Raw genomic sequence first — 15,035 nt, forward strand, 5'->3', positions numbered from 1 at the left:
TTCATTGTTGTTCGCTCGCTTTCAACTATTTATCCCGTTTCGATTTTTTGTCTTTCGTTTTTTTTCTTTTTTGTTAAGATTAATCAACGTTAATTAATGGATAATGTGGAACGCGATTCAAATTAATTCATCCAGGGTCTCTTGTTTCGAGAAAAAGAGGGAAGGAGGAATCAGAAGCAATCTGAGCGCCTTGTTTCAGGTCCAAGACCGCCGATATCGAGAGGATGTTGCAGATTTCGAGACCGGATACGGGGATCGGCCTGTCGCAGCAGGCCAAGACTTCCTCGGAGAGCAAGAAATACACGAAGAGGCGTTACACGGATTCCAGACACCAAACACGTCACATCCCCGATTCCGACACGTTGGCGGGGAAAAGCACGGCCTCGGTTTCGTCCTCGTCCTCGGTCACCATTTCCTCCGCGTCCTCGGCGGGGGCCGGGCAAAACCAGCGAGGCGGGGCGGCACAACCGGTCTGGAAACGGCGGGAACTCATCTCCAGCGCGCCCAAGGACAGGGAGGGCTACTTCTGAGAGCATCCCCGTCCCGTCCATCGAGTCGAATTTCCATGGATCGCCTCTTTTCCAAGAAGACCAATTTCTTTTCGTATCGATCCTTCCTGGCAATTCTCGTTCGAAAAGCGAACGAATCGATATCCCCTACATTGGCTAATAGAAAAATTTGATAGGGAATGTATATTGTATATCTACGCTTAGGTCCGTAAAAATTGAACCAAGTATCGAAAGTATGAACTGTCGATGGAGTATAAAAGACGAATATAACAGGATCGAGTGAATCGATGCGTTCAAACGCTCTTTCGATATACTTTGAATACGTATCTCTCGATCGAATCTCGAAAATTTCGTACGTTGCTCGAACGATACCGTAAGACCATTTCAAATTGTGCCTTCGATTGTTAGGATTCTTCTAAAAAAAAAAAAACGTTATAAATAACTCGATCCTCGAGCAACGTGCGAGAGAGAACATTCACACTTATACGAGATCTCAGTAATCAACGACGAAAATCCACGAATTGTTCCAAGGGAAATAGAATTCAAAGAGGTCCGGACCAAGGATACGATTCGATAGATGTAAAAAAGGAAAAAAAAAAGAAAAAAAAAAGTGTAAAAAACAATATAGTCACTGCCGATCAGGCGTGGCCTGGCAAAAGTGTTCCTCGACGCGTTCCTCGTTTCGAAAACCGAGCGAACCGTGTATTCGACGTGTATTCGTGGGGTGTCTATTGGTTCCTAGACTACCGTCCTCGCGCTCTTAAAGATCTCCGTGGCGAAACGCACGAAACCCTCCTCGAAAGTCTCTATCTATCTATCTATCTCGATCTTTCTTTTATCATTTCATCCATCTCTCCCCTCGTTCGCTCGAATCGAGGTCAACTCGAACGGGGGGATCTTTCTTACGATGCGGTTAATTTATACAAAAGAAGAAAAAAAAAAAAAAAGAAAAGAAAAAAAGGAAAAAGCGAAACAAAATCGATCTTGTACGAATCTACGAACATTCTAATGTAGTAGCGACACCGTTTAGTGGCGATTTGTAAATTATTTTTATTACTCTAACTTCGAGGGATTCCCTTCTCTATCTCTCTCTCTCTCTCTCTCTCTCTCTCTCTCTCTCTCTCTCTCTCTCTCTCTCTTTCCAACGTTTGTCGATAAACTCGCGAAAAAAAGCAGGTACGAAACTGTGACAACGGAGCGACGACACAATCCTCGACGAGCCAAAGTTACGAAAGAAGACTAGTCTCGAGTCCATTGAACCTCGTGTCGGGCCATTCTATCTCTCTAGATCAGTTGACCATTCATTTTTCGTTCAAATGAAGTAACGAATAATAACGAACGTCTCGTATTATCCGTTTTATTCCTCCTTCTCGAGACGTGGTTCGTAGATGATTATTATTATTATTATTATTATTATTATTATTATTATTATTATTATTTTTGTACAGTTACAGGTATTCTAACCGAACCGAAAGGGCATCAGAAACAATTGAACGACCAACGAGTCTTTTCTCTCTCCCTCTCTTTCTCTCTCATTCGATTCTCTTTCCTTCCCTCCCCCCCTCCCCATCCCCCCCCATCTCGACGACACCTCTCTCCCTTCTCCCCTTCTCTCCATCTCCATCTCTTCCGATCGTTCCGTTCGTGCACGAGAAGAATGCGTAGAAAGAATCCGTGTACTGCCGTGAGGGACGCGTGGCCCGAAAGACGCTGTTGTCCGTGTCGTTTTAAGTTTTCATTTTCAGTCTGTAAGCTAATAAATGAGACGTTAATTTTTTTACCACCCCGTGTCACGCTTTATTCCTCCTCCCCTACTTCCCCCTCACCCTCCTCCCCTGTTAAAAAATAAAACACGATCGCAAAACATTTGTATTTTTCTCCCTTTCTTCCTTTCTTTTTTTTTCACGGTAAATGGCAAAGCGAAAATGAAAAGTGATGAGTTTTATTTATTCGTGAGGGAGGGGAGTCTCGCAAATATGGGGATGAGATTTTTGTATCTGGATCGTGGATACATTCGTTCGTTGCCCGAATGCGCGAGCAAGTGAGAAAGAGGACTTGTGATCGTGAATCATAGAAATTCCTTTATTATCGATTTCCTCGCATACAGTCCTCGCATTCGATTCAACGTCATACTGGGTAGTTACAAAATTCACTCGAGACACGCACAATATTCGCGATTTGCATCGATTTCGATAGTAAAATGTGCAAAAAAGTGGAAATACGAATTTTCCTTTTTTTTTCTTTTTTTTTTTTTTTTTTTTAAATATAAGATTCGATTACATTTGCACGGGTAAAAATCCGTATCGATCTCACTTTAACTGTCGTTTCTTAAAAAAAAGAAGACAGAGTTCGAGTCACGCAAGCGCTTTTCTTTCGAAATCCAGAAAAGAATTATTTTTTTCTTTTTCCTCCTCGATTTTTCAATTTTATTTTCTTTTTTTTTTTCGATTTTTTTCTGCTTTGTAAATTTTCCAACAATTTTTCTTATTAAACAATAATAATAATAATAACTTTTCTTAACGTGTAGAATGTTGAACACATTAATCTTGAACACGTAAGGATTACTTTTAACAGAGGGAGAAGAAATTTTCTTACGAATTAATTATTCTCCTTTGAAATTGTTAAACAAGACATAGAGAATTGGTGATCTTTGATCATTGCAATATCAATTTTGTGCAAGATGGATATCACTAGGAAATTATGAATAGAAATTTTTTCTTATTAAAATAAACCTTCAATCTTTCGATCTTTTGGATATCGAAATAATTCTTGCGTAGATCTTAAGAAAAAGACACTCAGCTCGTGTGATTCGTTCCGGCAAAAAAGTTTTTATTAACAATAAAAACGCGGATGATCATTTTCTTTTTTTTTTACGACTATCCACCAGAAATGTAAATCTCTAAACGAATTATCTTCAAAGAAAAGAAGATGCATCTAAAAAGAATACCAGTTTAACCAATGGAACGGATAAATTTCCACAATTTAATATTAAACGTAACTTAAACCGACGAGATATTAATGTTCTAATCTAAAAAGAGCAAATCTTAAAAGAAAAAAAAAAAAAAAAAAATAGAAATCTTTCGTTAAAAATAAAATCGACCAAAAATCGTGTTCAGGGGATGATGAAAAAAATTGATTTCGATCTTCGGTTCGAATTAAAAATAAATAAAGTGTCAACAACTATGCAATTAAAAGGAAGGGAAGAAAATCATCTAGACTCGCGTATCGATATAAATCCTCGAATAAAAGTCATAAATAACTTCGAAACTATGGACGAAAAAGAAGCATGAAAAGAAGGGGGGAAAGAAACTTTCTCGAAGAAAGGAACAGTGTCACGACACCAACAGCAATAACAATAATAAAAAATAATATTAATAATTATATACTTTCTAACGAGTAAAACGCATGTTTTCTCCCTCTCTCTCTCTCTCTCTCTCTCTCTCTTTTTCTCTCTCTCCCTCGAGACAAATGACACGAGCGAAACAAAATCTCAATTCGCATCTCGAGCGCGCGCAAAAAATAAAAACATATACATATTTATATATTTATATAAACTTCTTTCATCATATTTATATATATATTAAAAACAATCGCTAAAAAATATAAATATATTTATATATTTATATTTGTATATATAACTCTCGCCGTTTGACGGCTAGCTGCCTACGCAGGGCTGGACGGATGCGACGCAGTAAATATTTTATTTATACTTGGTTCCTCGAGCGAGGAAACGTCGAGTTAAACCTACTATGCGACGAACAAGGAGTGTACAGGAAAGGAGTGTATAGAGAAGAAGTTAGATCGAAGAAAAACTAGAAGAGCGGGGAGGGAAAAAAAAAAAAAAATATGGAGGAAACGAAAGAAAAGGGAAGGGAAACTAGAAAGATGTATCACGTATCCTGCGACTTCCTTGACGCGGAACGATGTTATTATTGGAATGCAGATTTCCTCTTTCCTTTTTCTTCTTCTTTCTCTTTCTGAATTTAGCAAATAGAGAAATCTATTTGTTAATTTCTGTTGATTATGCAACAATGTAGAGGAATGCGTGCGTGATATCTAAGTGGCCATCTTGAATTTTATTTTATCCCCCCTTACGACAAAATAAATTCGATAAATTCCTCTTGGGGCCAATAAAAAAAGAAAAATAAATACATTTTTAAATATAAGATTATTACCGAATCGAGCACACACCTCGAATTTGATGGGATGAAAATTAATTTCATTAAGTATTCCATATATCTGCAATATATTATATATATATATAAATACTTGGCAATAAAATAATTTACACCAATTAAATAACTTACACCTTGCCTTTTTTAATGATCAAAGATAAAGAATACTTAGCGAAATTACACGGATCGGGATCGATTAATTCGTGCATTCCAATAATAACACCTGTCACGCCAGTTCGCGAATTTAATTCTATAATATTTTCAATCAAATGATGCCAGATTTGCGAGTGCATCGAGTTTCGATCTCACGCGAAAAACAAAAAAACGATAGTTAACAATCGGCTTTAATTTCTCTCCTTTCGACCACGTAATACCCACAGTAACACGCCGTTCCAACCGTGACATAAAATCAATAATCGAACGACGATAATAACAGGATTATTTTCTGCCTTTTCTTTTCCTTTCTTTTCTTTCTTTTTCGTTTTCTCCATTCCTCCCTTAAATCATACTCGACTGGATTTAATTAACCGTTCCATTCCCTAAATGTTCGGGAAACCCTTCGCCAAATAATCGTTATCTTCGATATCGATCATAGGCGGATGCCACTTAACTCTCGCATCGTCGTCGTGATCGTCGTTTAGCAACGCGCCAATCTTGATTAAACAATTACACGTTGCCAGAACAATCGATACGGTTTATCGTATCCGATCAAATTCTATTAACCATTTGCGGTCTAAACGTGTACGACACGTTGCGTGGGATGACATCGTGATCCGACACTATTTATTGGACGGACGAGCTCGTTAGAAGATTATTAGAAAATCGTATAGAAATTGAGAATCTTGCATCTGTTCTTGCTGTTCCAATAAGATATTTGATTTATAAGGTATAATAGTAAGAAAGTAAATTTGTAACGGATGAATATTTCTTTATGGAAGAAAATATTTCAAAAAAAAAAAAAAAACACGCAAAAATATAATAAGATAAAAAAGAAAACAGAGTAATAAATACGTTTACCTGATAATTTGATTTAAAAAAAAAAAAGTTACCTCGTAATCGATACGGTTCTGAAACAAGCCGGACAGCGTATCGCGTGAAGCAACCAGACCGCAAAGGGTTAATTTCTTCTTGTTCACGGCTGGAACCGCTGGGAACTTAAATTGTAATCTCACCGAACACCTCACGATTGACCGAACATCTCGATCCTCGATCGATCGAGCTCTAAATTCGGCATTCCTCTTCTCGTGACGTAGACATCTTTTTAATCGAGTCTTTCAATCTAATACCAAAAAAAAAAAAAAAAAAAAAAAAGAAAAGAAAAGAAAAGATATAAAAACATCATCGATAATTTAATCGTTTGCTTATGAATTTAGACGAACGTTATCGATATTTATGAAAAAAATAAAAAAAAAAAAAGGAAAGGAAAAGAAAGGACGAATCGTGAAACGTGAGGAAACGCTCGAATTTATCTATCGCGAGTGAATGAAATGTTCGCGGAGATTTGGATCTGTAACTTTCACGGCCTCGTTAAATCATTATTGTCACACCAACTCAGAACGTTAGACAGTTTGAGAGAAGGTTGCAACACTCTCGAAGAGACGTCAAGACGTCATTGGAAATTATAACCGGAGCAATTTCCCTGCTCGATCACTTCCAACCAATAGAGTTTATTTCCTACGTTCTCACGCTCGTCCTTTCATCGCGCGATAAGACTATCAGCCCTTTCAGTCGCAACTTTTTAAACCGAATTCTTTCGATTAAAAGGTGTCTCTCTTTCTCTCTCTCTCGCACACACACACACACACTTTCTATCCCTTTCTCTTTCTCGGCCGGAAGTTCTCCAATAATCGAACGAATCGAGCGATTATCCGAGATTTCCGTGATCGAAAATTATTATCGAGAACTTTGTGCTTTGTGTTGTTTGTAATCGAATCGTTCATTCGATCGAGAAGTCTATCAACGTTTGTCCGATCGTAATATTAAATAATTCTAAAATTAATTTTTAATTAATTTAAAAATCTATCGTTAAAAGTGCTTTTTACAGAATAATGTAAAAATGTCTACGCACAACTTTTGCATCCGCCTCGAATGATGATCCCCATTTGAAAAGTTTCGAATAACTTTTTCAAACTTATACCGAAAACTTATATTTTTATTACGGAGGATGAAGGAGAAATTGAACTTCGTTCAAAATGTTCCTGAAAGGTCCGATATAAGTTGATTATACGAAATTCCCTTCTATTAGGTATCGCGATTCTTTTTCTTTTTACCAGAGGTACCTGCAAGCTAGTAGAAAAGTTCGTGGAATAGTCCGTCCACAGTTCGTGCAACTTCACGTTTCTTAGGAATGCTTCTTCGACGAAGTCGACGTCGAGTCGACTCGCGTGAAAACAAAAAAAAAAAAAAGAAAAAATCATCGAGGCTCTTTTCATCCTCGCTGAGGATACGTTAAACCTCGGTAGAGTGGGTCTGAATTCGCACTTTCTTTTGCGAACCATTTCTCGAGAGAGTGGGGCTGTGGGCCGAGAAACCGGGATTGTGAATACCGAGCGGTTTTGGCTTCTTGAGGGAGCTACGAAGTGGCGATGCTGTGCTCGTCACGCTTCCGGAAGTCGCCACAGACGCCATCGAGCCGTTTCCGGCTCCGCCGACGTAAGGCTTGCCACTGGCGTCTGTCATCGAGATGGTGCCACCTGAAATTCGAATATTTATAATAATATTATTTGTTTGTGAATAATATTTTTTTTTTGTGTAATCTTCCCTCTTTCATTTATCTATTTAATTCAACATTAGAATATAATTCGTGCTCGCGAATATATTATATTAATTGTTGATCGAATAAATGAATAATTTGAAGAATCGTTCTTTGGAATATTTAACTAAGTTGAAAATTGAAAATTGGTAAATTTTAGGAAATAATGAGTTTTTCTTATTTAAAAATCTTTGTCGAGCACGTTTTATTTTTCGAAAAATAAAACGAATCCCTTTGTAAAAGAATTTAACGAAAAGATAGGAACAATTGTTTGTTAATAATTTCCGGTAATTGCACAGAGCATTTGGCTGGAACAGTGAAACACTCCATTAGTCCTGGAATTTCTTATTAAGGTAATACAATTTTTTAAACACAGTGTGAACACAGCGTTTTTCGTTACGAATTAATTATAACCCTTTCGTATTTTTCCCAATCTTTCGAAAGATCTTTGTGAAATATTTTTAAGACGATTTTTTTATGGAAAACACAGATCACGAATCCACGAAAAGATTAGACATTGCACGCTATGCAATTTGATGAACACGCGTGTCACGTTGCGCGTATGCATCCACGTACGCGTCAGAAATATTTAAACGCAGCTGCACTTTTGCTACGTGGAAATTCGTCGAGACGTTTTAATTCATCATCAAACGCGATCGAGCGAACGATGGACATCCTAGATGGATTTTCGTTCTATGTGTCATCTGAAAGCGGAGTTATTCAGGAGAAAATCTCTAAAATCTTTTCAAATTTCAAATTCTTTCGTTTCTTTTTTCTCTCCTTTCTTGTAAATTTGTTCGAAGATTTTTACATTTTCTTTCGAGCTTGCTTTTTTTACTTTACGCGTCTCTTTATCTATCTTTTATTTTTTTTATAACTTATAAAAAATCATCGAACTATTTTACCATATTAATTTTTAGAAAAAAAAGATATGCATTTAAGGATAAAATATTCCTCCATTTACTCTTGCTCGAATGCTCGAAAATCAATTTATTTCTTTCCTCTGTTGAACTGAATATCCAACTTCTGGCCAAATATTTCCTCTGTGTTATTTGCCTCTTCCTGTTTATACGTGTTTCTTCTTCAACAGTTACACTCTCTTATATATTTTCTTCTTCCACGTTTTTCTTTAACAGTTGTTTTCTCCTCCTCCTACTACTACTAGTTTCCTCTCCCTCCCTCGATTTAACTCGATGTTTCGTACACTTTTATTCTTGTTCTTTCAAAGTTTCCCGTTAAATCTTCCTGCTCTTTATTTCTCTATTATTCTTTATTTCTCTAGTCTCCCACGTACCATCCTATTTGACTCTCCTCCCTTCACCTTGACTCCCATCACGTTTCGTTTCTCGAAGACATTTCTCGGGCATATTAAGTTTCCATCAGCTGTTGGACGAAGGTCCTTCGAGCAGTAAAGTTTTCTCTCTCTCTCTCGAAGAAGAAGAAGAAGAAGAGAAAGAGTTTAAGAGAGATCTCGATTAAGGTATACGTTTCGACACGTCAACATTTATTTCGAGTGGAAATATTTTTATTATTTTACTTTTCTTTTCGAGTATGAAATTGAAATATCTTTTTTTAGAACGTTTACTTTTCGAAACTTTCTTAGAATAGAAATAATAATCTCTTTGCTTTTATCCTGTGTTCTGGCTCGATTCAAATAAAACACTTTGGAGAAACGTTAAATACGATGCAAATATTATGATACAATCTAATTACGTAACATCTCAATATAATATAATTCGATGCGATGTGAAAACATGCCAATCAACGCATGTTAATAAATATTTTCATATTATGATTTACGAAACGATATGTTAATCTCTTAAATTTATCTGAAATATATTCATATGCATATATACAGAGAATATACATATATATATAAGAACTCTGCTACTATTTCGTCATGAATAATTGTAACCTTGAAAGTAACCAGTTTAAAATGGTACTTCGAAGATTCGAAGCATGCACTAGTAACTAAATGGACACATTTCCATGTTAATCACATAAATGACATTCCATCGAAGAAAAAAACTTTCCTTTTTTTCGTCGAGAGTTGAGAGCTTTCTCTTTTGTTCCACAGAAATGTGACAGTACAATGAATTTATAAACACTACGTACGTAAGAACGATTGGAAAAATAATAATTTCCCAAAAAATTTTATCAAATGGAATATAAAAAAAGTTTAGATAAACAAGAAAATAAGCAGTTTCACGTCTGCACAAGTTAATTACATCAAAAAAAAAAAAAAGACTATAATTTATAACACGAGAGCGTCGTTTATTGAGAAAATTTTTTGGTCATGCGTGAAATGAATGCTAATTTCATGATGCAAAATTCAAATGAAGTTTGAAATACATATTACGATATAAGTGGATAAATGTGGATACACGATCTATGAAAGACACGTGTGCTTAATGGCGCAGTATTTATTAGTTCAGTATTGTGTAGTTAAATTAGTGGCGTAACTTCGCTAATTACATTCTTTGTGACAAACAATAGAAAAATTAAATTTCAATAATTGCATGCAGCATTATACTTCATAGACAAACAAATTGAAGATTAATCGATAACACGTATCGACGAAATTTCATCTAAAAATTTTTAACTCTTATCAATGATTTAACGGAGAGAAGGAAAAATACGAACGTTTTTTTCTTACAAAATTCTAAAATGAAATTTTTTAAAATTATTTATTTGTCCCAATTCTTGTTAAGGAAATTAATAAAATCTTTCACGTGATATCGCGACAAACCGAATACCGAAATTCGATCGATTTAATTTTGGGATGCTACACACGTACTCCACACCGCATTTTGCAATACTTTGTCCTTTGCCACCAAGTGTTACTATTGCTTCTCACGAAATCTTCCTACGATTGTTACGACAGAGCTCTTATAAATACGCTGGTACCCTTGAAATGCAAATGAGCACAAAAAGAAGAAACCCTTTCAAAAGAAAACCTACATCTTGGAAAATTTTAATATCTGGATAATAAATAGATTTTTATAATCTTATTCATTGCTTTTCTTTCCAGTCTACTTGACAAATTGTAAAATATTTGAGGTGAAAAGTATTTCAACAAATTTTAAATTTCGTACAGTACTGGAATGGAAAATTAATTAGAGATTAACTAGAAAATTATAGAATAAATAATACGTATCACGTATCTAAATTTACCATTCGTGGGTTGATGTTCCCGATATCCAGGATTATTTATGGTTCCCGCACGTGGATCGCCAACAACCCTAATCTTCGTTGGATCACCACCTCGTCGAGCATAAATACCCTCGTACACTGCAGTGATCAGCACGCCAAAGTTCAAAGCGATGGCAGCCAACTGTAACAACAAGTTTCAAATCGTATCGTTAATAGAAGTTTCAAATTGATCGTTTGTATTCGATGAGTTTGGAAAAGTTGTTCTTTAATTTTAAAATTTTAAATTTTGTTGTAAATAAAAAAATTCAAAGAACCGACGAGAGAGTAAAAATATAAAAGAGAATAACGGAGAATGGGTTATTTTTTTTTGGTGAAAAAGATAGAATAAAATATTAAAATTAATATTCGATGGAGATGAAATATTTCTAATGAATAAATTATACAATCTTTTGCTAATATTTTTGTTCAATGATTCGCCTCTCTATCATATTAACAAAATGATTCATTAAGAAGGAACTTTCGATGAAGGGTAGAAAAATAAAATGATAAATACATTGTGTAACAATTATCATTTCTAGAGTTTGCTTAATCAAACATCAATTATGTATGTATTAATATTTAATCAAGCGGTATCATTATCGTGAATAATTTCACTCTTCTATAATTAACAACGATTTTTCATCGGAAGAATAATTAATAATTAGTCATAATATTATTCACGTTGAATTTTATTATAAATTTCCTTTAGAAAAGACATTCTTTCCTTCTTCAAAATAATTTTTTGATAAGATCATTCTCTAAAAAAAAAAAAAAAATTATAATAATTTTTCTTTCTTCCACGCGAATTACCATATGTAAAAAATTAACCATTATTATAAAGATTATTAACTAACTAACAAAACTACTGCAATTACACGAAGAAGGATCAACTCCATTTCCATGTCATTAATTAAATTAATTATCAGAGGCCAGATATATAAAACAACTCGGGCATAAGACCAAGTTCCTCCACGCAGTGGATGTCACCTTTCCCATTGTTTTTGAAATTCATCAAACATTTATTAACAAAGCAACAATTTTCATTGTTCCTCCTCCATTGTTAAATAGCCCGTTTCCACGAAACCACACGACTTTGTTGTCTTTCCTTGCGAAACACGATCCCCGATCGACGAACGAGGAAAGGGTGGAGAGGAGAACACACGAGGAAAGACACGTCGAAAAGGTCGAAGGCGAAGAGGAATTTAATTAAGACGTACGAAAAAACATCGAGAAGCCATTGTTTCGCCGCAATAATTAATTCACCGTTGGTTTTTTTTTCTTCCGCAATGTCTATTAACCACCTCGACCCAAAGAGAGAGAAAGAGAGAGAGAGAGAGAGATAAAGGAAACAGGAAAATCAAATGAGCAGGTTGGGTGACAATTTGATTAATATAGGTATTTCCTATTCCCACGCGCTAATTAAACAGGATCAAATGAGAGAAGCTTTTGAGAGAAGCGTGGTTAAACGTTGCATGCAAGAAGAAAAAGGATGGGTTATTAAAAGAATTATTATAAGATTTTCTAAGATTTTACAGAACCATTTCTGCAAAACAAATGTCGTGCTGTGATGAAATTGCGTAAATTACGAATATTCGAAGTGGATTTATTCCTTTCAATTTTTTTATATGTAGAAATGGATGGACATGTATAATCATTTATCAAGAGAAAGCATTAAATTTTTGAGGACTTTATTCTTGATATTATTCTTATGCTTGAATTCTACAATAATGTCAAGTGAAATAATTAATTGTTAATTAATTTTTGTGTAATTTTTGCAAAACGTATACAATTAATTTAGATATGAAAGTAAAAAGCGATAAAAATTTTAAAGCAAATATTTTCTTATTATTCCAGAAAACAATTTTTCTTATTTACGAATTTTTAGAATTCCTTAATCGAATAAAGAATGGAAATAAGTAATTCCATGTATTTAACGAGTTAAATTGAGAAAGAAGAAAAAGAAATGTAATGAAAGAAAACAAATTACGCAATTTTTTGCGTAAATGGTTTTACGTTGTAAAAAAAAGTTTAAACGATTATTTTATTTCTTTTTTCTTTTCTTTTTTTCTTTTTTTTCGCATATCCTAAAGCGTTTCCTCTAAGATAAGGAAAGGAAAGTCCATCTGTCTCTTTGCATTCCGCTTGCAATTGTTCGTCTTTTCTTTCGTTGAGTCCACGTTGAAGAGTTAATGGTAATTATTATTGACAAGAGGAAAAGTACAAAGAAATAAAATTTCATTTCTCGCCAATCAATCTTCGTTTAAAGTTATAAGATATTTAAATATTAATTTGATTTAAATTTGTTTTTTTTTCCCTTCGTTTATTAAAAATCATTATAATATGAAAAAAATGCAAAAAAAAAGTTTCAATCGACAAGGATTATTTATTATGAAAAAATTATTTGAAAAATTATGATTGCATTTGCAACAAGAATGATAGACATTTCCGTGAAAAATATTCTTGTTCAGCAAGAATTTATCCCATTATTTTACAATATAAAAAAAAAATCACATCAAATAACATCTATAGATATCAATTAATATAATTTTTCTTACGAAAAATATACATCGCATCCTTTTCAAACTATGACAAACTCTGCAATTGTCAAATATACGAAAAGACACAAGGGTACGAAAATCCCCCATGACTCAGCTCTCTTATAAATCACGATCGAGATTTTACCTTGCCCTGCTTCTGTTTGTTCATTTTATCCAGCTCGATCTCGTCCTTGGCCTCCCGTAGAAGGCTTCGCCTCTTCTTTTCCATCATCTTGGATTCCGCGTTATGGTATATCCAATCGTCACGTAACACGGATAAAAATGTATTTCACGAAATCTCCATATACCATTTTATATCCATGAATTCGGCGATTTCACATTATTCGATATTTGTAACTCTCGATTATCTTTCCTTCAATTTCAACTTAGATGTTTCTTTTGTGAATTCTTCCTTCGAACAAATTTTAATAAATCCACGTGGAGCTTTGTTCAATTGATATTTGATTGAACTGATCGATTAAAGATATTCGTAAATTTTAAGATCACTCGAGCCGTATCATTGAATTTTGTAATCGATAGACATTACACGATAGATACCTCGCGTTTCGCATTAGCTGGCCACATAGTAGTCCAACTTTCTCTATGGAAACACAACGATTCTTACGAAACGTTCATTAAATTGTTTTCACACGTCGTCTACGATGAGGCTTCTCCTCGTCCAGAAAGAATAAACACAATCTATTCGAATCTCACACAATTATCACCGATAAAATTCCAATTAACAATTAACAATTCACCTCGCTCACCGAAGATTCACCAAATATTCAAACATTATATTCCATTTTATTCCATTTCGATTCACCGAAAATCGAGTCAACGATGAAAAGAGAAAAGTAAAATAAAAAATCGATCAATTGATCGCTTAATCAAATCACGTATAGATCGTTAGAATATTATCTAGCACGTAGATCATCGAATACACGGTATTACCAATATAATCTCCACGATTGATTAGAGATGATAATGGGAAAAGAAGAAAGGAGGACGAGAAATGGATCGCGTGGCAAAAGTGGTAAAAAAGCGAGGAACGAGGACACGTTGCTAGCAAACGATCCACGCCAAAACGTTCACTGAGGGTCCGCCAATGTCGTCTCATTGTTTTTAAAGTGTCCAACAGTCGTGGGTGCTCTGACACATACTAACTAAGTCCCACAGGGGGGCTTAACGAGACACCTGCGAGCTGTTCCTGATCAGGTGGCCTTTAAGTATTTAATTCCTCGATCGTACGCCTATATTATACCGCGTTTATACTTACGTATATCGTTAAGTTATATACGGAAGAACGATACCGCCTGATTGAGATCGATCCGATCCGATCGATCGATGGAAAATCGATGAAGGTCGATAATTGGATTTGAGAAAAATTATTGAATGGACAGTTGAATAGACGACGGCGCGTGATAAATGCAAATTTTAATTCAACGAGGATATAACGTAATGGGTATTTAATTACATTATACCTGGTTGGAAATCGAGATTATGTCACTTTTCAGTGTTACGTAAGATTGTTAGAGGATACCGAGTTTTCGATTCTCGAGAGATGATATACAACAAATGTATCTTTTAACTAATTTTCCTGAATTTTTCTTTCTTTTTTTTTTTTTTTTTTTGACTTTAATAATATTTGATTATTTTATATACAGGAGGAGAATAGAAGAAACTAATTGTAAATTAAATAGAAGTTGATAATTGAATAAAGACGTGTTCGTTTTTAAGAATTATTTGCTATCTTCCTTTTTTTTATTTTTGTTAGAGAAATAGAGAGAGAGAGAGAGAGAGAGAAAGATTTGAATTAATTAATTTTTAGAAATGCAGCATAAAACTTGTTTCTAAAGTATTACGTTTCACG

At 34.6% G+C, this 15,035-nt stretch overlaps 2 protein-coding genes and 1 long non-coding RNA gene across 7 annotated transcripts in view; 2 read left to right on the forward strand and 1 right to left on the reverse strand.

Annotated features, from left to right (window-relative positions):
• LOC147656414 (uncharacterized) overlaps positions 1-3,585 on the forward strand; it is a 46,934-nt gene extending 43,349 nt beyond the window's left edge. Inside the window, exon 2 of the long non-coding RNA XR_015294463.1 lies at positions 1,958-3,585. This is a non-coding gene — a long non-coding RNA (uncharacterized LOC147656414). The remainder of the gene's footprint in view (positions 1-1,957) is intronic.
• The window catches only part of RhoGAP102A (Rho GTPase activating protein at 102A), a 31,273-nt gene extending 27,688 nt beyond the window's left edge, over positions 1-3,585 (forward strand). Inside the window, exon 12 of the mRNA XM_012495684.3 lies at positions 200-3,585. Within this exon, the coding sequence (XP_012351138.2) occupies positions 200-530 (331 nt within the window). The 3' untranslated portion in view covers positions 531-3,585. The remainder of the gene's footprint in view (positions 1-199) is intronic.
• LOC100867393 (uncharacterized) overlaps positions 1,648-15,035 on the reverse strand; it is a 48,367-nt gene continuing 34,979 nt past the window's right edge. The window contains exons 5-7 of one of the 5 annotated variants that reach the window (XR_015294462.1): positions 10,611-10,770; positions 6,964-7,377; positions 1,648-2,262 (exon numbers count right to left, since the gene is read on the reverse strand). Coding sequence is in view for 3 of the 5 variants with exons in the window: in XM_003691332.4 (XP_003691380.1) it covers positions 7,133-7,377; positions 10,611-10,770 (405 nt within the window). In the remaining 2 variants the exon portion in view is untranslated. Of the gene's footprint in view, positions 2,263-2,564; positions 7,378-10,610; positions 10,771-15,035 lie in introns of those variants that run through there. The other 4 variants (XM_086915295.1, XR_015294461.1, XM_086915296.1 and 1 more) reach the window with 4 other exon arrangements.

This window comes from Apis florea, unplaced genomic scaffold, assembly GCF_048593485.1.
Source record: "Apis florea isolate Af1SG1 unplaced genomic scaffold, ASM4859348v1 contig_3772_pilon, whole genome shotgun sequence".
Lineage (NCBI taxonomy): Eukaryota > Metazoa > Arthropoda > Insecta > Hymenoptera > Apidae > Apis > Apis florea.